Consider the following 23,118-nt stretch of genomic DNA (forward strand, 5'->3'; position numbering starts at 1 on the left):
GTGATAACTCTTTTTCCTCTTAATTTTCTTTCTTCTTATAGAAAAAGGATTTTTCTTTTTGAGCAGTTTTAGGTTCAGAACAAAATTGAGAGGAAGGTAAAGAGATGTCCCGTGTATTTCCTGCCTCAACACATGCATAGCCTCTCCCATTATCAACATCCTCCACTACAGTGATACATTTGTTACAACTGATATACCTACATTGATATATTATAATCACCCAGAGTCTATACACTTGACCCTTGAAAAACATATAGGTTAGGGATACCGGCTCTTTGTGCAATCAGAAATCCTTGTATAACTTTATAGTTGGCCCTCCATATCTGCAGTTCTGCATTCCAGTATTTCACAAACTGCAGATCAGGTATGACAGTACTGAAGTATATATCTTTTGGAAAAAAATATATATATAACTGTACCCTTGCAGTTCATACCTGTGACTCAGTTCATACCTGATAGACTTCTTTCACTTAGGAGTATGCATTTAAGTTTCCTCCATGCCTTTTCATAGCTTGATAGCTCATTTATTTTTAGTGTTGAATAATGTTGCATTGTCTGGATGTACCACAGTTTATCCATTCACTTACTGAGGGGCATCTTGCTTCCTTCTGAGTTTTGACAATTATGAATAAAGCTGCTATAAACATCCGGGTGAAGGTTTCTTCTGTGGATATAAAATTTACAGCTCCTTTGGGTAAATTCCAAGGAATGTGATTATTGGGTCATATAGCAAGAGTATGTTTAGTTTTGTAAGAAAATGCCAAACTGTCTTCTAAAGTGTCTGTACCATTGTGCATTCTTACCAGCCGTTTATGAGAGTTCCTGTTGCTCCACACCCTTGTCAGCATTTGGTGTTGTCAGTGTTTCTGATTTTAGCCATTCTAAGATGTGTTATACCCACTCCAGTATTCTTACCTGGAGAATCCCAGGGACAGTGGAGCCTGGTGGGCTGCCATCTATGGGATCGCACAGAGTCAGACATGACTGAAGCAACTTAGCAGCAGCAGCAGCGAGATGTGTTATAATGGTATCTTGTTTTAATTTGCATTTTTTGGTTGACATGCTGAGCATCTTTGCCACCTGTATATCTTTTTTGATGAGGTTTCTGTTAAGGTCTTGGCCTTTTTTATTGGATTGTTTTCTTATTATTGAGTTTTAAAGGTTGTTTATTTTGGATAACAGTCCTTTGTCAGATGTGTCATCAGCAAATATTTTGTGCCAGTCTGTTGTTTGTCTTCACAATTCCTTGACATTGTCTTTTGAAGAGTGGTCTGTGTCTAGATTTTTTGTTTGTTTGTTTCCATGTGAATGTCCAATTGTACCAATTGTACAATGTACAATGTACCAATTGTACCAACATTTGTTGAAAAGACTGCTGTAGCTCTGTTGTATTGCTTTTGCTCCTTTGTCAAAGATCATTTGATTGTGTTTATGGAGGTCTGTTTCTGGTCTCTCTCTGCAGTTCCATTAATCTAGTTGTATGTTCTTTTACCAGTGCATGTCTTGGTTACTGTAGTTTTATAGTACGTCTTGAAGTTGCATAATATCTTTCCTCCAACTTTGTTTTTCTCATCAATATTGTGTTGGGTCTTCTAGGTCTTTTCCCTCTACCTATAAACTTGAGTATCATATTATTGATATCTATCAAATAACCTGCTGAGATTTTGATTGAGGTCGTATTGAATCTGTTTTTTCTTTGTTTTCTCTTTATTTAGTTTAATTCAACAAATTTTTATTTGACACACATGTAAGACTGTGTCCTGTGTAATGGGCATAAAGAAAAGAAAGACTTATGCCCTACCTCAAGGCATTTACTTCTTGGTACATCTCTCTTTCTTCTCCTTCTGTCTCTCTCTCTCTCTCACACACAGAGAGGCACAAGTACATGCGAGCATCATTTTTCTATCGTGACTGTGCTCTTGGAGGAGTATGTACAAAGCAGTTGGAGAGGAAGAAAGGATTCTTTCTTCTGGACAAGTCAGGAGGTGCTCAAAGAAAAAGCTGCATTAAGCTAGGCTTTGGAGGAAACATTTTCAGCAGTTGGGGATGGCGGGGCAGCTCGAGGGACCTTGCAAGAAGAATAGCATGGGTACAGACAAATCATTGTACAAATGCATTGGTGTATTCTAGGAAATGTAAGTGTATTCTAGGAAATGTAAGTAATTTAAGGTTTCTGGGGGTGACATTTTCACCCTCTTTCATGTAACACCTTTTAGGTGTGAGGTTTTTTTTAGTATTTTAATTTAATGAGCACTTGGCAAGATGAGGTACACAAAAAAGTAAATAGCATGGACTTTACTCTCAAGGAATTTAGTTTCACTGGAAAGTGAAGGCAGCAAGAATTGTCTTGGAAACAATAGAGATACTTTCAAATTTTACTTAAGTTCCCTCTGATTAACAAAATATACAGTGCTCTTTGAGAAAGCTTTTCTAACAGTGTTCTACACTGCTGATTATTTTATAAAAAGGTATCAAAATATTTTAATTTCCATGTATCTTTTACAATAGTTGTTTGATGTGGCATTGAGGATAATGAGATGATAAAATTGTATGTGCCATCTCTGTTTGTATAGGTGAAGTCAGTTGATTCCTGTCTTAGAATGATTTGATAGGGTAATGCTGACCCAGGTGTCAAGGCGTGATTGAATGCCATCTCCTCTCTGACCCCCTTCCTCCAGGAAGAAGTAGTGTTTTTTTCCTCTGTTCTCAAGTATTTTGTCGTTCTTTGAGGGAAACGTGTATATTTTCTTTAAAGTAGTGTTACTTGTGTAATTGCTTGATGTCTCATTCCACATGGGAAGCAGTTTTTTAGTCCTGCTTTAATCTCTGTATCCTCTGAGTGCTTTACACATTTAAGCATGGTATAACAATTTCTGAAATGATCTTACCTTTTTGTTGTTACTGGCTACAATATTGAGAAACTGCCAAGGGAATAAAAGGTATCAGATGCTTTTTAAAGAAACCTTCGGCAAATAGTCTTTTTGCTGTATCTCATCCTCCCAAGGATCCTGTGAGATATTATCCCCCAGTTTACAGATGTAACAACTGAGGCCACATAGAATCATAAACTCACAGGGCTTGAAGGGACTTCCCTGTTGTTCCATCTGTGATTAGCGGCAGAGAGTGAGAGGATGATGGAGGTAGATCAGTCCTACATAGATAGTTAAGGCGTCACTTTGTGGGCAGAACCAGGGAGCTTGGTTCTCTTGTTCACTCAGCTTCCTCCAGAGCTTTTAGCTTTTTGCTTACATTTGAGGAGAGGAAAGAGGGAAAAAGGAGAGTGCTACACAAAAGAGTTGCATATAAGTTAATTTCATTTTTGTGTATAAAACAAAAGCCCATACTTTGTACTGTGGTTATGGGAACATTGGTTTCCAGGTTACTTTAACTGAAATTTGCTGCTGACATGTTGAGCTTGTTCTTTCGCAAATAATCTCAGTTATTTGACTTACCTCGTTTCGGAAGACCAGATCTAACTAGTGAATGTATTGATGAAAATGCATCTATTTCAGAGCTGACTTTAAAAGTTTCTTACTTTGTAAGCTGTGAATATGAGCATGCCAGCAGCATACAAGGTAACTGTTATAATATTTAAATATATCTCACTTGCTCTGTTAAAAAAAGCAAACAACCCACAGAGGCAAGTGAAAGAAAAGATTCTTAAAACTAGCTTGTTGTTATTGTTGTTCAGTCACTAAGTTGTGTCCAACTCTGTGACCCCATGAACTGCAGCACGCCAGGCTTCCCTGTCCTTCACTATCTCCCGGAGTTTGCTCAAACTCATGTCCATTGAATCGGTGATGCCATCCAACCATCTCATCCTCTGCCACTCCCTTCTGCCCTCAACCTTTCCCAGCATCAGTGTCTTTTCCAGTGAGTCTGCTCTTTGTCTCAGGTGACCAAAATATTGGAGCTTCATCTTTAGCATCCATCCTTCCAATGAGTATTCAGGGTTGATTTCCATTAGACTTGACTGGTTTGATCTCCTTGCTGTCCAGGGGACTCTCAAGAGTGATAAAAAACTGGGAGAGGGGCTCTCACAACTGGGAAGTTCAAATGCAGCTGTGGCCCCAGACACAGCTGGATCCAGGACCGCAGGCAGCATCTCCAGGTCTCTCCTTCTGGTTCTCTCTTGACAGCTCTTCTTTCTTCTGTGTTGGCTTCACTTTCAGGTAGTATCCCTTCTCAGTGCAGTTCAGTTTAGTTTAGTTCAGTCACTCAGTCGTGTCCAACTCTTTGTGACCCCATGGCCTGCAGCACATCAGGCCTCCCTGTCCATCACCGACTCCTGGAGTTTACTCAAACTCAAGTCCATTGAGTCAGTGATGCCATCCAACCATCTCATCCTCTGTCGTCCCCTTCTCCTCTTGCCTTCAATCTTTTCCCAGCATCAGGGTCTTTTCATATGAGTCAGTTCTTCGCATCTGGTGGCCAAAGTATTGGAGTTTCAGCTTCAGCATCCTTTCTACTGATAAAAAAAAAACTGGAAGAGAGAGGTTTCTTTCTCTCATAGCACCAGCAGAAGTTCTGAGAGTAACTGTGATTAGGTCATGTGTCTGTCCTTAATTGTATCCCTATGGTCAAAAGAATGTGGTGATGAAGATCATCAGACCTGAGTCATGGGAGGTGGAGCAATCATCCAGCTCCCCCCCCCACCCCATGTCATACTCTCAGCTGAAGAAGTGGTTTTCAAAGAGATGTCACTTACTCTTAGAAGAACAGGAAGGAACAGGTGCCAGGTGAGCAAAAATAATAGATGTTCACTGCACCGGGCCAGAGTGTGTAGCCCGAATATAGTCCTAGTGGTTAGAGTGTCACTTTGACTTCACCTGTGCTTTTGGCTTGGCAGTAGCAGAAACTGTGGCAGCAGCGGGGTTTGAGCTTACTGCCAAGGAGGAATGGACTGTTTGAACCTGGACCTTTACGAAGACGTGGTGAAAGTGGTTCTTTGTATTGGGCTTGCAACTGTGAGACCTGATGCTCCGGGTTTCAGTGGAACAGCACTTTACATTTGCAGGACCGAGATTTCACTTCATTAGTATAATTTGGGAATTACAATCCAGTCAGAGCTTTGTGGGCTAATTTTGTCTGTCGCCTCCAGAGTGGAAACTTGGCTTCTTCAGTGTGGGCTATCTCTGACGGTCAATGAAAAAGAGGGGGAAAAAAAAAACCTAGGCCAGGAGTCCACAGTGGAAGTCATGATTGTGTTCGCATTGTTGGTACTCACCTGGAGGGAGAGTGGGATGAGAAACTGAGATAATGGTAAAACTTCATTTGATACGGTGAAGCCCACAGCTTCCTGTGGACCTTGTGTTTGTAGGAAGGTATGAACAACTGTTCTCAGCAAAGGACCTCCTTGTCTGCTGCTGGAAAGCTTTTATTTTTTTCCTTTAAGTCCTTTATGAGACATGAAACTTTCTATTAGATAATTTTAATAATCATTTTAAGCTTTCATCTCCAGGCTTCTATTTTTCTACTTCTTTGCAGAGCTGCTTAACATTCTGACTTCTCATCTCAGGACTAAGGGATCTTGTGTCCCAGACGCTTGAAGAATGATGAGGATAACATGTGAACCTAGTTCAGTCTCTGAGCAGAGTCTATTCAGCAGGTTTCACTGTGATGCAGACACACTATGCATGTCTTGGATGGTGTTATAGAAGAAGGAAAATTTTTATAATTAGGAATAATTTAAATGATGCATTTTTCACTGTATTTGTGAAATCATCTGTCCAGTCAATGAAGTTTCTTCCCCCTTCCTTCCTCCCTCCCATCCTTCCTTCCTTCCTCGAATTATGCACCATACTAGGAGCTAGGTATAGAGAAATGACTTTATTTCTGGTCCCCAAGAAGCCTGGGATCAAGGGCAGGTGTTGGGATAGAATGGTGTTTAACAGAGGAGCCCTAATGAGGGATGTATGCCGAGCCAGCAGACGGAAATGCAGGCAGGAAAGGCTTTCTGTAGGAGATGATCCTTGAACGTGGACGTCATTCACAGAGAGATGAAGTGCATATAGAGCCCAGGGTGAGAGAGATGGGCTCTGATGCTTCGATATTTTATTTTACTCTGAAAGGTGATGGGGAACCCTAAAGAATTTAAGTAGGAAAATGGCATAATCAAATTGACACTATACTGTTTTTTTGAATAGAGAGTACATTACATGGTTTTAAAATTAAAAAATAATTGTCTAGAGAGGTGTATGGTGAAAATTTTTCCAGTTACATAATAACCTTACCCTCCAACAACCACTGCATGAGTTTCTTGAGTATCATCCCAGAGCGGTATTCTGCAAATGTAAGCAAATACAAAAAGAAAATGTGAATCTGTATTTTCCCCTCACCTCCTTTTCACACAAATGATAACATACCATGCTTTCTTTTTTTAACTTATTTTAATTGGAGGATAATTACTTTACAATATTGTGATGGTTTTTGCCATACATCAACATGAATTGGCCATGAATTGGCCATTGTCCTCTCCATTCCTTATCCCTTTATCCTGGTGAGATCGCTCCATATCAATATATTAAAACTGTCTTCTTTACTCCCTCAATTTTCCTTCTTTTTCTTTTCTTGTGGCTGCTTAATTTTCCATTTTATGGGTGGCCCACAAGTTAGTTAATCATTCCAATACTGAAGAATATTTAGGTTGTTTCCAGCCTTCTTCTGTTCCAAGCAGAGCTTCAATAAATTGTGTTAGATACAGAAGACCGATGTTTTGGAAGGTTCAGTAGGGGCTTGGATATTTGTTGTATGAATAATTTGAGTGGAGGGTTGATGGCTTAGAGAGGAGCTAGGAGAAATGTGAAAGTGTGAAGCTGGAGGCAAAGGAGCCAATTGTGAGGCTACTGGATTTATTGAGAAACAGTAAAGGGAAGAGATGAGAGGGGTATATATTTAGGAGACCCAGTAAAACTGGGTGATTGCTATACTAATGGGATTAGTGGATGGGCAAGGTTGGGGATGACTTCTTAATACATTGGACATTAAAACATTTATTACTTATGTCATAGATGAAAGCAGCTCCATTTTCATAGGGAAATACATGCGCAAAATTGAAAGCAACCACCAGTAAAGAGAGTGAGAATAGAGAGTAGGAAACCATGATTACTGATCATTACTTTCTGTTACTTCTGATCTTGTTTTTTGAACTCTTCTGCTCTTACTGCTAAGCCACATTTTCTGTTTTTATTCCTACTAGTTATTGCTCTTTAGTTTCTTTTTTTCTTTTCCTCAAGCTGAACTTTTGTTTTCTAGATCAGAGATCTGACAGGTCCTAATCTGAGAAGTGAGTGAATTGCTTTTTCACTCAAATGATTAGCAAGTAAGACACTGTGTCTGCAGAGTATATTTCTGATAGATGGTATGATTGTATTGCTGTTTAGAAATTGAGATACAAATGACATGTCATAAAATTCATCCTTTGAAAGTTTACAGTTCAGTGTTTTAGTATAGACACAAGGTTTCAACAAGCATCATCACTAATTCTAGGACATTTCATCACACCCAAAAGAAACCCCATACTCATTAGCACTTATTCCCTCTGCCCACCTCCCTGCAGCCTCTGGCAATCACTAATCTTCTTCCTGTCTCTTTGGCTTCAGCTCTAGGCATTTTGTATAAATGGAATCATACAATATACAGCTTTTTGTGAGTGGATTCTTTCATTTAGCATCATGTTCTCAAGGTTCACCTGTGTGGTACTTCATTTCTTTTTATGGCTTATTTCTATTTTGTGGATGTGTGACATGTTATTTGTTCATCAGTGGACAAATGAATATTTGGGTTGTTTCCACTTTGGGGTATTATGAATAATGCTGCTATGAACATTACTGTACAGGTTTTTTCATGGACATATGTATTCATTTATCTTGAGTGTAATCCTGGAAGTGGAATTGCATGATCATGTGTTAACTCTTTATGTAGCTTTTTGAAGAACTGACATTGTTTTCTAAAGCAGCAATGTTATTTTACATTTCTACCAGCAACTTAGAGGGTTGCAATTTTCCTGCCTCCTTGTCAACACTTGTTCTTATCTATGTTTCTGGTTACAGCTGTAGTGGTGGGTGTGAAGTGGAATCTCATTGTAGATTTTGTCTGCATTTCCCCAGTGATGCTGACCTTGGACCTGTGTTTATTAACTGAAAATTTTAGGTGTGATCCTCAGATCTTATGTTTAGTGCTAGGACAACATGTGAACAAGGTAGTTTCAGTTGCTGCCCTCTCGGTGTTTAGAATTTGTGTAAAACAGTTGTTCAGTCACTAAGTCATGCCTGACTCTTTGTGACCCCATAGACCACAGCATGTCAGGCTTCTCTGTCCTTCAGTATCTCCCAGAGTCTGCTCAAACTCATGTCCATTGAGTCAGTGATGCCATCCAACCATCTCACCCTCTGTTCCCCGCTTCTCCTCCTGCCTTCAGTCTATCCCAGCATCAGGTTCTTTTCCAGTGAGTCAGCTCTTTGCATCAGGTGGCCAAAGTATTGGAGCTTCAGCTTCAGTATCAATTCTTCCAATGAATATTCAGGACTGATATCCTTTGGGATTGACTGGTTTGATCTCCTTGCAGTCCAAGGGACTCGCAAGAGTATTCTCCAGCACCCCAGTTCAAAAGCATCATTTCTTTGGTGCTCAGCCTTCTTTGTGGTCCAACTCTCACATCCATACACGACTACTGGAAAAACCATAGCTTTGACTATATGGATCCTTGTCAGCAAAGTGATGTCTCTGCTTCTTAATACGCTGTCTTATAGACAGAAACAAAGTAACTACAGTTAGAGTTTTGATAAGGTATTAAAAAAGGAGAAGGCGTGGTCCTTTAGTAAATGTTTTAGATTTTCCATCTGAGTGATTTAGGTCTTTTCCATTATCATTGACAACCTCGATTGACTGAGTTGGTTTTAAAAGATATTATATGTGGCACTTTTATATTTGCTTTTTCAAATAATTTAAAGGAATAAGAACATAGTAAAGGAGGAAAATGCACAGATGTATAAAGTAAAGTTAAGTGAAGTGAAGTTGCTCAGTTGTGTCTGACTCTTTGCATCTCCATGGATTGTAGCCTACCAGCCTCCTCTCTCCTTGGGATTTTCCAGGCAAGAGTACAGGAGTGGGTTGCCATTTCCTTCGGATGTATAAAGAAGTGGAATATTCTCCCTGCCTCTGACCTCCAGTCATTAGGAGCTTGGTGACTCTTGCTGTAAACCTGCTTCCATGGTGTGTGCAGATATGTATTTTTTTTTTAAATTTTTATTTATTTATTTGGCTGCTCCACTTCTTAGTTGTAGTATGTGGGATCTAGTTCCCTGACTAGGTATTGAACCCTGCCCCTCCCTGTGTTGGGAGCACAGAGTCATAGCCACGGGACCACCAGGGAAGCCCTTTTTATTTTTCATTTATTTGTGTGTGTGTGTGTGTGTGCAGATATATATTATGAAGAATTTTTTCTAAATTATTGTCCTAAAAAATCTTCACTTCTTTTGTGACTAGCCGTGCGCTGGAATATGGAGTCATGTTGCTCATTTCACGGTGGCTTTTGTGGCGGGGGTTCGCTCGCTGTCCGGAGCTCACTGCGTGCTGGCACTTTACACTTGACCCGGGTTCACTCTGGCTGCGGTGGCCTGACTTCCCATGTTTCCCCTTCCGCTGCAGATGGTCCCCATCCCTGCCGGAGTGTTTACAATGGGCACAGATGATCCTCAGATCAAGCAGGACGGGGAAGCCCCTGCGAGGAGAGTTGCTATTGATGCCTTTTACATGGATGCCTATGAAGTCAGTAATGCTGAATTTGAGAAGTTTGTGAACTCAACTGGCTATTTGACAGAGGTAACGGGATTGGGATGGGGAGGAAGGACTTCATCAATTGACCACTTTTTACTGTGTTCCCAGTGCTGTGCTAAGCACTCTACATATGTTTCATCGAATTTTTGTTTTCTTAGAAACCCAGCGAGGCAGGTTACTTTTCAGGTGGTAAACTGGGGATTATCAAAGCATCTTGCCCTGAGTCCCATAGCTGGTTAGTGGTGAAGCTGAGGTTCAGGCCTTGCCAGTGTGACCCCAGCACCTGTCTTTTTAACCTTGATGCTCTAGTGGGTCAGTGCTGTAATATGCCAAAGAGTGCCACTGTCCACTTGGGCTTTTTGAGATAACAGCATATAAAGTAAGGCCACTCTTCCCTCTCAAAAAATGATAGTTCATCTGTTTTGGAAGCATGGCATAATTCATAAGTGATAGATGAAGAAGTGTAGCTTTTCATTTTTGTGGTTTTATTCCAGTGGCTGATGACACATAAGATTTCCTCCGGCAATTCCAGTGTTTGCTGTGGTTGCTGAATCACACAGCAATGTTCTGAAAGTGGATGTTTGTCCTCAGTGGCACTAGGAAGAGGGAGGCTTTCTAGATGATGGAAGCTTCTGAGTGTCTCAAATATCCTGTCATATATATATATAGGTTTCCCATTTTTCTTACCAAAAGATTCTTCCCTTGCCTTCAGTTTGTGGAGTCCCTGCCTTGTTTTTGTTTCAGGGTAAAACATCTTTTTTATTAAAAAAAAAAAAAAAAGTTCAGAGTGAATGCTGAAAGCAAGACAACTTCCAAATTTGGTTTTGCATTTCTTTGGCATTTCCTAAAATATACAGAATGGTTACCTCTTTGTCCCCATTCCTAGTGAGAAGTTTCTGTTCTTTCTGTTTCATGAGAGTACTCTCAGATCAAGTTCCTCAGTAGTCTGCTGAAGTTAGAAGATGGCTTCTAAGGTAGGAAGTTTCCCGTAGACGAGGGTTCTCCATCGAGATTAGACAGAATGAGTAGAATTTAGGGCGTCTAGGAGCATGGATCAGAGAAGGCAATGGCACCCCACTCCAGTACTCTTGCCTGGAAAATCCCATGGATGGAGGAGCCTGGTAGGCTACAGTCCATGGGGTCGCTAAGAGTCGGACACGACTGAGCGACTTCACTTTCACTTTTCCCTTTCATGCACTGGAGAAGGAAATGGCAACCCACTCCAGTATTCTTGCCTGGAGAATCCCAGGGACAGAGGAGCCTGGTGGGCTGCCGTCTATGGGGTCGCAGAGAGTCGGACACGACTGAAGCGACTTAGCAGCAGCAGCAGCAGCAGGAGCATGGATGATGGAATACTACATCTGGATTTCTGTTACCCTCTAAATGAAGTTGAGCATGTCCTTTAATTAGAAAGTAGACAATGTGGTACAGACATGGCAACAATGCCTGTAACTTTGTCCTCAGCAGAAATCACAGACACTTTGTGTCACATTATTCTTATCGCAGAGATCTTAAAATTACTTGTATTCACCCTCACCTTAGAAATGATAATATGAGACCTGCCACTAGATCTTATGTAATATATTAAAAAATTTAAAAAGGCAGATATATATATATAGACACACACCTGTGTATGTTACTATAGCACACATTTGTTTTACGAATGTTTTGATATAACTCGCTTTCTTTGTAATTGTGTTGATTTTGTTTTATACACTTAAACATTTTATTCTGAGAAGGAGGTTCTTAAGCTTTACCCGACTGCCAAAAGAGCCTAGGGAACAAAAAGGGTTAAAGCCCTCGCTTTGGATAAAATACTTCATATTTTTATGGCACTTTACAGTTGTTTTTTTTGTTTTTGTTTTTTTCCATTTCTCCAGCTTCATTTTACATCACACTTCCATTGCTCATCACATTCTGATCCTGCTGTTCTTGTTTCTGTTCCTTGCAAACTGGACACTCTTCCCAACTTTGGGGTACAGCCCATACTTTCCCTTGCATGGAATTTCCTGCCCTTCCCCCTTTTGCATGGCCGGCTCCTTCTCATTCTCGAGTCATCTCATCTTAAATATTCTTCTCAGGGAGGCCTCCTCTGCCCACTCTCTCAAAAGGAGACTTTTCTCAATACTCTCCACTTGACAATGTCAAATAAAGTTGTACTTATTTTCTTCCTTTCTTTTTTCAACTTGACTTTTGTTATAAGTGCTCCACATATAAGTGCTCTAAGGCCAGAGTCCATGCCTATGTAATATTGACCTTGTATCTCTGTCATGTAGCCCAAAGGTGGGCATCTGGTGGGTCTTTGATCAATGTTGTTGAATGAGGAAATGGTCTGCGTTTTTAGACATGGTGATGCTACAGGAGATACAGGAAGAAGAGCTGGGATGCATAAAAGTTGATGAGCTCGAATCAGGAAAAAGAATTTGAGATGTCTTTCATAAGGCCTGAGATCCAGGAATGTAGTAGGCAGTTACTCTCATCTAGTGAGGAGAGGATATGTATTCAGGTAGAGATCTGAGCATCACTTGAAGTGCTGGCAGTGGTTAAAATGAAGAGATTGCTGGAGTTTGTCCAGCAGCAGGTCCGTGTCTCTCAAGTGGGATCTCTTAGACCACCTATATTAGAATCACCAGCTTAGCTGTTCATACGTGCAGGTTCCTTTGCCTCACCCCAGACCTCCAGAATCAGAAGCTCTGGGCTTGGGGAGCAGTAATGTGTAGTGGCAACAAGTTTGCCAGCTGATCTCAACTGCACAGAGCCCGAGAGCCACTGGAATAGAGTAAGAAGAGCAGAGAAGCAGTGTGGAACACCAGGGAGCAACAGTGTTTTAGGAGCTAGAAGGAGAGCCCATGTATTTCAGGAGATGAGTAGGAAGAATCCAAAAGGAGGAAGAAAACTGGAAGAGTAGAATCACGGAAACCAAGAGGCTACTTTGCACATTTGCTGACTGGGGCCACATGCAGCAAAGAAAACCAAGGAGATACAGACTTGAGACAGTAACGTTAAATAAAAATGATTAAAATACAAATTTCCGCGTAGTATTCAAGTTGGCCACTTGAGATTTATCAGCACAGCGGACGCCTTAGTGGAGCTAGAATGTGTCAGAATATCAGCAAACCGTGCCATTTGCTTCTTTTACCTAGAGTCCAGGAGTAGAACAAAGGAAAAGGTTGATACGTGATCTGATGTGTAAAGAATCCTGTTATTTTCCAAAGTCATTTGTAATACTTGAGGAGATGTGTTTCCATCAACAGAAACAATCACAGGCTCAAAAGCTAATCTCTTCCAGTCTGCATCCTTATCAGCTACATGAGCCTGAAATGAAAATGGGCTCTGTAAGTGACACTAACCTGTTTTAATAGGAAGCCAGATGCTTTAATGTCATTTCTGAATCCTTTGGGAGGTCATACGACAAAGTTAAGTTCATTTGGACAAGAACCACTAGAGTAGCGTACACAGAAAATGGCACTTGTGAAATGTGTTACTGCAAACTTTTCTGGATTTTTATTTCCTGTCTTTCCTTCAGGCTGAGAAGTTTGGTGACTCCTTCGTTTTTGAAGGCATGTTGAGTGAGCAGGTGAAGTCTGACATCCAGCAGGCAGTAAGTAATGTTTTAACAGGCTCTCATATTTCTCTACTGCTCATTAGAAACGGCTTGGGTGAAAAATCCAAACTACAAGTCCTTCCCCTCCCCCCTGATACCTCACCATTTTCCTGCTATAGATTTTCCCCTAGGACAGGCCTATGAACCAGGACACTGTGTCTTGAAGAAAATAACACAAACCTGGGATAGTGTCTAAAGTGTTGAATCTGACTTAAGCTACTGTCTTGTGTACCTGAGTATAAGAGAAACTTACTTGGGCTTTAAACACTTCTGGGTTTCTTTTACTTATAGTCATTTCTAGAATGGAGGGTTAAATGTGTATTTTTTTTTTTTCAATTTACTTCTATTCTTAAAGTCTTGGTCTCATCAGGTGTTGGTATGGAGAGAGAGCTTCCTTTTAAAGGATTCATGAATTCACACGATCAGAGTAGCATTTATGAAAGGGGTCCTTTGCTCTGGATAATCACAGGAAATTGAGGCCAGAACCTGGTCCTTACCGTCTGGGGTAAACCCTCTCTTAGAGGGGATCCAGGGGAGTCGTGGAAGCAGTGGACGAGGCCTCTAGAAGCACCTGTGTGGTGAGGGGAGCTCAGGGTGTCTGTTGCAGACATTTTAGTAGGTTTGTGTATATTTGAAGTGAAAGTGAAAAGTGAGTGTTAGTCACTCAGTCATGTCCGACTCTTTGTGACCCCATGGACTGTAGCACATCAGGCTCCTCTGTCCATGGAATTCTCCAGGCAAGAATACTCGAGGCGGTTGCCATGCCCTCCTCCAGGAGATCTTCCCAAGCCAGCGGTCGAACCCAGGTCTCCTGCTTTGCAGGCAGATTCTTTACTGTCTGTGTATATTTGAGTATATATTTACTCATCTGTCTCATGAGAAGGCAGAAAATATACAAGGGAAGGAGGGTAGGGTAGGTAAGCTGGAAAGCTGAGGGTTCATAAAACAGGGCTGAGGATGCAGAAGAAGCAGGAGGTGGTGAGAGAGGAAAGGAAACGGGGTCAGCTCACCCCAGGGAGACTGAATAAGACCCCGACCTGGAAGACAGGAATTCAACACTAACCTTCCTTTCTTAGGACTTCCCTGGTGGCTCAGATGGTAAAAGCGTCTGCCTATAATGCGGGAGACCCGGGTTCAATCCCTGGGTCAGGAAGATCCCCCTGGAGAAGGAAATGGCAACCCACTCCAGTATTCTTGCTTGGAAAATCCCATGGACGGGTGGAGGGGCCTGGTAGGCTATAGTCTGTGGGGTCACAAAGAGTCAGACATGACTGAGCGACTTCACTTTCACTTCCTTTCTTATACAGGTTCCCTTTCAACTCCTGCCTGAATCTCGTCTTTATGTGTTGGCGTCACCATTCTCTCTTGTGAGCTAACCGTCCTGGCTTGAGTTGGCTTTCTGTACAAACTCATGTAGAAAACCTGGGGGAGTGAGGAGGAAAGATGAGGTAAAACCAGACTTGCTCTCAAGCCATTTTATAGGAGAATCAGCCCTCCTTTATGTATGTATTTCATCTTACTTCATTTTTGATTTTATTTTTTTGTCCTGCTGCCTTGCAGCATTTGGGATCTTAGTTCCCTAATCAGGGATCTAACCCATGCCCGCTGCATGGAGAGTGCCGAGTCTTAACCAGTGGACCACCAGGGAAGTCCCAATGTTTTAAAAAACATGTCCAAGTTCCATCTGAATCTCAAAGTTTTTTTCACAAGTTTACATTACAAGTCTGTTATGTTGTCTGATCTACTCTGCCCACCCCCCTCCCCCCCCCCCGGCCTTTAAAGGTGTTTGAGGTCAGATTGGCTTAGTGTTGATGAGCGAACAGCTCAGGCTGTGAGGTCTTGTTTAGTGATAGGGAGTTCAGATGGGGGAGGGCACTTATTTTTGTATTTTGCGCTTTCAGATACAAGGCCTCTTGTCAGTTGAGAAGCTCTGAGCGCTTTAGGCATAAAGGCTGATTATTACTAGGTTCTGCTGGTGCCCTGTTAAATCCACAGTGAAGTGCGTGTACTGGTAACTAGGACAAGGATAAGCAGCTGTTACCTGGTCATAGTGTTGGTCACTCACTTAAGTGCTCATAATGGAAAAGCAAACCTTTTAAGCATGTTTAGAAAGGGCTGGAATGAGTGAAATGAACCTGTCGGTGATTTGAGGGAGCTCAGTTTTTGTTTTTTCAGCCTCCTCTTGGGTCTTGGCATACCCTCATACACTAGACCTATTTTTAACCTGGTGTTTCCACGAGTGTGGGAGAGGAGATGGGCCACAAGGTGACTTTACGTCAAGCAGGTGAATCAGGGTGGTACGTGGCCAAACATAAGATCACATAGTCTCAGGCTCAGGGCTCTTGTAAGACCTGATTAAGTTGAGAAGAAAGTCTCATCTGAGTGCTTGTCACTAAAACTCAGTGAAAGTGAAAGCTGCTCAGTCGTGTCCGACTCTTTGCGACCCCATGGACTATACAGTCCATGGAATTCTCCAGGCCAGAGTCCTGGAGTGGATTCTTAGTTCCCTTCTCCAGGGCATCTTTCTAACCCAGGAATAGAAGTCAGGTCTCCCACATTGCAGGCAGATTCTTTACCAGCTGAGCCACCAAGGAAGCCCCTAAAACTCAGTAGCACTTGCTAATCTCCTTTTTAACATAAAAAATAGGCCTCAGAACCTTCTCCAGGTTTCACTGGCTGGCTGGAATTTATTAATGTGGTTTACTCTTATGTATATTTTAAATGTAATTATCTTATAAGATTATTTACTTTCATGCAGTTGTTTTAGATATTTCCGGTCATGTGATTAGTTTAGGTTTCATATAATTCTTTAAAATAAATGTAATTAAATTAATTATTTTAACTGTCATAAATGTTCTCTCATGACAGGAAACACTAGGGATATAACTTTTCATTTTCAGAAAAAGCCTTTTCATTGTAAAAGAAAAGTCAAATACAGATCACACAAATCAAGTGTGTCATTTTACTGTGTTACTCTAAAATGAACATCATCGTAACCTTTTCTTAAGTCAGGAATTAGAATTTTGCCACCCGCCCTAGCAACCCCAACCATGTGCCACATCCTGATCACCACCCGCTCTGTCCCTGAAGTAGCCAATATCTTGCTTTTTTTTTTTTAATAGTTTTTTTGTTGTTTGTTTTTTGTTGTTTGGCCACACCATGCAGCAGGTGGGATCTTAGTTCCATGACCAGGGATCAAACCTGTGCCCCCTGCATTGGAAGCGTGGAGTATTGACCACTGTACCACCAAGGAAGTCCCTCTCTTGCTTTTTAAAGCAGATACTTCTCTGCATTTCTTTATAGTATTATCAGCAGGCATGTATCCCCAAGACTGCCAATGTTTAGTCCTGTCCATGTAAAGCAATTTGTGTCTTTTAAGATTTTTTTTTGGACTTAGTTAAGACTGTTATAATCAGTGTCTAGATCCACGAGTTCATTGGGGGTTGGAAGATGTTGAGAATATAATAGTCTTTTTTTTTTTAATTAATTGAGACTTTATTAAGAGGTGGTTCCCTCATCGGCTATTTTCTTAACTGTTGATACTGTTCATACAAGAAACATAGAGTAAACGCTTGATTCTTTACTAGGTTTTAAAATAAAGAAGCGATCTCCTACTACTCTCTGCCGCTGCTGCTGCTGCTGAGTCGCTTCAGTCGTGTCCGACTCTGTGCGACCCCATAGACGGCAGCCCACCAGGCTCCCCCGTCCCTGGGATCCTCCAGGCAAGAATACTGGAGTGGGTTGCCATTTCCTTCTCCAACGCATGAAAGTGAAAAATGAAAGTGAAGTCGCTCAGTCGTGTCCGACTCTTCGCGACCCTGTGGACTGCAGCCTACCAGGCTCCTCCGTCCATGGGATTGTCCAGGCAAGAGTACTGGAGTGGGGTGCCATTGCCTTCTCCGTACTACTCTCTAGAAATAACCAATTAGATTTCTTTTTTTTAAATTAAGCATTTAAAGAATATTGTAAATTTACATGCGGTTGTAAGAAATAATACAGATATCCCATGTCCCCTTCCCCTGGATTCCTCCAGTGCTAGCATCTTACATAACCATAGAACAGTTTCACAACCAGGAAGTTGACAATTGACACAACCCACTTACCTTCATCTGGTTTTACCAGTTTTATATGTACTCATTGGTATGTGTGTATTTAGCTCTATATTGTTTTATCACAAATGTAGATTTATATAATTACCAGATTTAAAAAAAAGTGTCATGAACCTATGGATTTCAACATTCTTAAACATTCTTTGTTTTCTTCTTTAGGAACTCTTAATATATCTTTTTGTAGGATTCATTTTCACTGTTTATCACTTCTTTTGAGTCGTTTCTACCTTTTTTTTAATTAAAACTTTGTCTTCCTTTATATGTTGTCTCTTAGGTATTCTTGTGTTCCTTTCTAAAATGGCCTTTTCTTCTGATTTCGTTATTTCTTGATTTACCTACCTCATCTGAGTTTGCTGATCTGGTTTTATTTTATTCTCTCATGAGTCATTTTCTTAATGCCCTTGACCTCATTTTGACATGGCATTTTGCATCACTTACCCTTTAGAAGGAGGCGTGGTCCAGGGTAGCTTCTGTCACTTGAAGAACTCTATCTTCAGTTGTGCTCGCATGAGCCTCAAAAATAAGATCTCCTGTTTCCTCAGAATTTCCTGCATCTCTTCCCTTCCACTCCTTCTCCTTTTCTCTCTTTTCCCTTGTTTTCTAGAGTTTGATTTTATTCTCTCAGCTTTCTCCTTGGTGAGGGACTCTGTTCTGGAAGGGAACCCTAGCAGGTCAGTGTCAAGAATTCTTAGGGCAAGACTGTCCAATGGCCTTTGTACTTTCTCACCACGCGTCCCTAACACGCACTTACCACTGCAGTGGGCAGAATCCGTTCCCGTTTTCCTTGCTTCCTCACACTGTGCTTCTCTGCTTTCCAGGGATACCCACTGGCTGCTTTGGGGTTTTCCTCGTCCCGGCTCTGATGACTTGTTGCCTTCTTCTGTTTTCTCCTCTCCAGCCGTGACAACCATGCAGGTTGTGTGGCTGTTGGCAGTTTTCCTTTGCCTGTTTGTATTCTGGTTTGGTAAAGGTACCTTGTCACACAGATTGGCTGTGCATGTTGTGCTTAGGATTTTGGTGTTTTATCTAATGGTTATCTAGTTGCTGAGTCTGGTTCTACACATCGACTTGGAGAGATTCAAAAACTGTGTTGATGCTGCTGTCCTCTTGGGTTTGTTTGTTTTTTAATGTATAACTTTTAGAGGCAAAGCATCAGTCTAGCTCTCAGGGTTTTCTTGTAGGGATAAATGGTGAATTTAACGGTGAGAAACAGAGTATATGTGTGTGCAGAAGTTTACCTACTTGTGATTATTATTTGGATGTTTCATTTAAAACAGTGTCTTAAAAACTATAGATATCAAATCCTAGAAGGAATTAAGGCTAGCTTTTGTTGTTGTTCCTGTTTGTTTGGGGTTTTGTTTCTTTACTCTAGATAACTTAAAATACCTTAAAAGGATGGTACTTAAAATATATAATTTCTGAAGAATATGTTTCATTTTTATACTTGTGTCATTAATGTATATCCTAAATCTTTGACAGAAGAATAGCAATGAAATGGGAAAAAACAATTCCTCTTGGTGGGAACCTGAGAAATAATGATCATCTATTTGTTTGTGGTTTAATACTTTCAAAATTGTTAACAGTTTAAGGAAACAAATTGCTGAGTAAGTGTCCTTGAAAAAGGAGGATGAGGAGCTATTTTGAGATAGTCTTTTCAACTGAAAGCCAATTTCATTAAGGATTCAGAATTACCAAGACTGCTTCTCCTTTTTCTTCTTTTTTCAAATTAAAAAACAAAAACAAAAAACAATGTCTCTTCCGACTAAAGGACATCTTTTGGTAAAATTTTTTTTTTTATTAATTGTGTTCAAATATATTTTGCTTCATTACTGAAAGATGGAAATGGCAACCCACTCCAGTATCCTTGCCTGGAAAATCTCATGGACAGAGAAGCCTGGTGGGCTGCAGTCCATGGGGTCGCAAAGAGTCGGGCACGACTGAGAGACTAACACTTACACTGAAAGATAATTTAACTAAGTAAAAATTTCCAGTTGGAAGTTATTTCCTCCCAGTACACTGTAGGGTTTAATTCACTGTCTTCTCGTTTTTGTCGTTGCTGTTAAAACATCAGCCATCAGGAACGTCTATGGCTGTTCTTCTGTAGGTCATCGAGTTCGGCCCACTTTTAAAACGATCTCCTGTCTTTGTTATTCTACAGTTTCACTGTGGTATTCCTAGGTGTTGGTTTCTTTCAGTTTTTCTGCTTCAGTTTCATTGAGTTTCCTGAATCTGAGGACAAGTGTTTTTAAATCATATCTGGATTATTCTTAACCATGATCTTTTTGAATATTGCCTTTTTTTCCATTCTTTCCTCTGGGACTCCAGTTAGATGCTGGTTAGACTTTGTCACTCAGTCTTCCGTGTCTCTTAACTTCACTTTTGAGTGAATATACATATGTGTGTATGTGTGTATATTTATACTATATATACTTAATATAGTTGTTTTTTAAATATATGTATATATTTTATACTGTATACATTAGTATGTATATTTCATTTTAATTTCTGTTAGCTTTTGGCTGTATCTTTGGTGGTTTTTTTTAGTCTTCAAATATATTTTGCTTCATTACTGAAAGATAATTTAAGTATCTTTAAGTATAAAATTAAAGTTTAATTTTTAAGTATAAAATTAAAGTTGCTCAAAGAATTAGAATGTACACACCTAACTCTTCACAGTCTACTATAGAGTTAACATTTTAAGACTTACTATAGAAGCCTTATTACCATGTAGGTTCCTTTACCCGACTCCCTATATTATAGTTGTTATATATAGTAAGTACATCTTCATAAATGGGAAAGAAACCACAACATTTTGCTTGTAACACTCATACATATTTTTTATAATTTAAAGGAGAAAATAATATATTCTATTTACCCAAACTATTTTTGTTGTTCTTCCTTTATTCCTAAAGTTCCATATTTCCCTTCAGCTGAAAAAACTTCCTTTAGCATTTCTTTTAGAGCAAGTCTTACGGTGATGAAGTTTCTTACTTTTTGTTCATCTGCAGTGTGTTTATTTTACCTTTATTCTTGAAGGATGTTTTCACTGGATACAAAGTCCTGGGCTGACACTGCTTTGCTTTCGTGACTTTAAAATATTGTCTCACTCTTCTGTTCATGTGGTTTCTAATGGTAGACATTTGAACCACTAATCTCTCATATGTATTGTGTCATTTGTTTTACTGACTTCTTTCAAGATGTTTCAAAAATCTTTTATCTTTAACAGTTTGATTATATGCTTTTGGACATTGTTTTCTTAGAGATTATCCTGTTTGGGGTTTGTTGAGATTCTTGTGTCTGTAAATTTATGTCTTTAACCATATTTTGTGGAGTGTCCAGCTATTATTCCAAATATTTTTTCAACACCAATTTCTCCTCTCATTTTGGGATACTGACGCGTTAGTGTTAGACTTTTTATTATTGAAGAGGTTCCTTAGACTTTGTTTATTTAAAAAAATTATTTTTTCTCTGTTTTTAGATTGTATACCAGTGATACAATCTAGTATTCTAGTGACATGTCTTCAAGCTTCCTGTTTTCTCTGTCATTTTCATTCTGCTCTTGAGCCTACCCAGTGAATTTCAGAAACTGTATTTTGCAATTCTGAAGTTTCCTTTTTAAAAAATAGCTCCTGTTTCTCTGCTGAGAGTGAATGCATAGCTTTTTATTCATTTCAAGAGCATTCACCTTTATGTCACAGCTAATAGTTATAATAGCTGTTTTGGTCTTTGTCCAATAATTCCAACATCTGGGTCATCTTGGGGTTTGCACCTGTTCATTTTCTTTTCCCTTCACTTTTTGGTCTCTGGGTCCTGTTATAATACTCTGGAGAATGCTGACTTTTTTTTTTTGAGGCAGTTAACCTGGTAACCTGGTTAAGTACAGATCACAAGTTTGGCCTTGTCTCCTGCTAGTAGTGATTTTGTAGCTCTGTTTGTTCATCCTTTTCATGCTAGCATAGCACCTTAATTATTTTTTCCTCATCCTAACTAGAATTTAACTTTTTAAAAAATTATAGTTATTTACAATCTTGTGTTAATTTCTGCTGTAAAGTGATTCAGATATGTGTATACAATATTTTTAAAAATGGCCTTTTTCAGTATGGTTTATCTCATTTTACTTGTTTAATCAATTTCTTATAGGTATATTAATGCCTACCTAGCTGTTGTCATCAGTCGCTGCATCATGTCTGACTCTTTGTGACCCCATGGACTGCAGCATGCCAGGCTTCCCTGCCCTTCACTAAACTCATGTCCATTGAGCCTACCTAGTAGAGTATTGTAAAGATCAAATGAAGTAGTGTTCATAGAACCACCTCGTAGTACAGTGTCTGGCACATAAAGAGCCTTTTAGTAAATGTTGCTCTGGTATCTTCAGATGGACTGTCTCTTTGCCTGGCCTAATTGAAAATTTAGTCACATTTCCTTTGCTTTACTTTTGCCCATTCTTAAGAACTGGCATTGCCACATATAACATTGTACCAAATTACAGTGATATTTTCAAAGGATTTGCTGTCATGGGATAAATCTTCTTGGAGTATCTCAGAGTCCTTGGCTAGAGGAATATACAAGTGATACATCTTTTTTGGTAGGAAAGTGAGATAAAATATATGTAACATAAAGTTTACCATTTTAACTATTTTTAAATGGATAATTCATTAAAGTTATGTACATTCCCAGTGTTGTACAACCCTCATCACCACTATGCACTTAAAGAACTTGTTCGCCATCCCAAACAGAAACTGTACCATTAAACAATAATCTCCTGTTTTCGCCTCCCCTAGCCCCTGCTAAACCTTGATTCTACTTTGTGTCTGTATCAATTAGTCTGTTCTAAGTTCTAAGTAGAAGGAATCTTACAATATTTGTCCTTTTATGACTGGCTTATTTCACTTAGCATAACGTGTTCAGGATTCATTCATGTTGTACCATGTATCAGAATTTCAATCCTGGATAAACAACAAAGGCCTACTGTACAGCACAGGGAACTATATTCAGTATTCTGGGATAAACCATAATGGAAAAGAGTATTTTTTAAAAATCTATTTATATGTACAACTGAATAACTTTGTGGTACAGCAGAAATTAATACAGGATTGTAAATCCATAAAAAAAGAATTCCATTCCCTTTTTAAAACTGAATAATATTCCACTGTTTCCGTATACCACATTTTGTTTATTTTATCTGTCAGTCGACATTTGGTTTGTTTTCAGCTTTTGGCTATTATGAATAATGCTGCCATGAACGTTGGTGTACAAGTGTCTGACTTTATCCATGCTTTCAGTTCTTTTGGGTGTATATAGTGACATTTATCGGAGAAGGCAATGGCACCCCACTCCAGTACTCTTGCCTGGAAAATCCCATGGACGGAGGAGCCTGGTGGGCTGCAGTCCATGGGGTCGCACAGAGTTGGACACGACTGAAGTGACTTAGCAGCAGCAGCAGCAGTGACATTTATTCGAATTCTGCCTGCCGTCCATCAGTGGGGTCTGTTTTTTGACTTACAGAAGAAATGAGCTTAGCTCCCTCTGTTTGAAGATTTCCTTTCTGGATTTGAATGTGGCCTGTTTGTTCAGCAAGCCTTCAGAAATGTCCTGCTGTCACCTAGGCACTGTACTCTTCCTGGGAAT

General features: G+C 39.9%; 1 protein-coding gene across 4 annotated transcripts in view; it reads left to right on the top strand.

Annotated features, from left to right (window-relative positions):
• The window catches only part of SUMF1 (sulfatase modifying factor 1), a 92,803-nt gene that overhangs the window by 2,170 nt on the left and 67,515 nt on the right, over positions 1-23,118 (top strand). For 3 of the 4 annotated variants that reach the window (XM_081528219.1, XM_081528220.1, XM_081528222.1), the window contains exons 2-3: positions 9,649-9,822; positions 13,304-13,378. In XM_081528219.1, the coding sequence (XP_081384345.1) occupies positions 9,649-9,822; positions 13,304-13,378 (249 nt within the window). The remainder of the gene's footprint in view (positions 1-9,648; positions 9,823-13,303; positions 13,379-23,118) is intronic. The other variant, XM_081528221.1, reaches the window with a different exon arrangement.

This window comes from Giraffa tippelskirchi, chromosome 9, assembly GCF_054371585.1.
Source record: "Giraffa tippelskirchi isolate mGirTip1 chromosome 9, T2T-mGirTip1v1.2.pri, whole genome shotgun sequence".
NCBI lineage: Eukaryota > Metazoa > Chordata > Mammalia > Artiodactyla > Giraffidae > Giraffa > Giraffa tippelskirchi.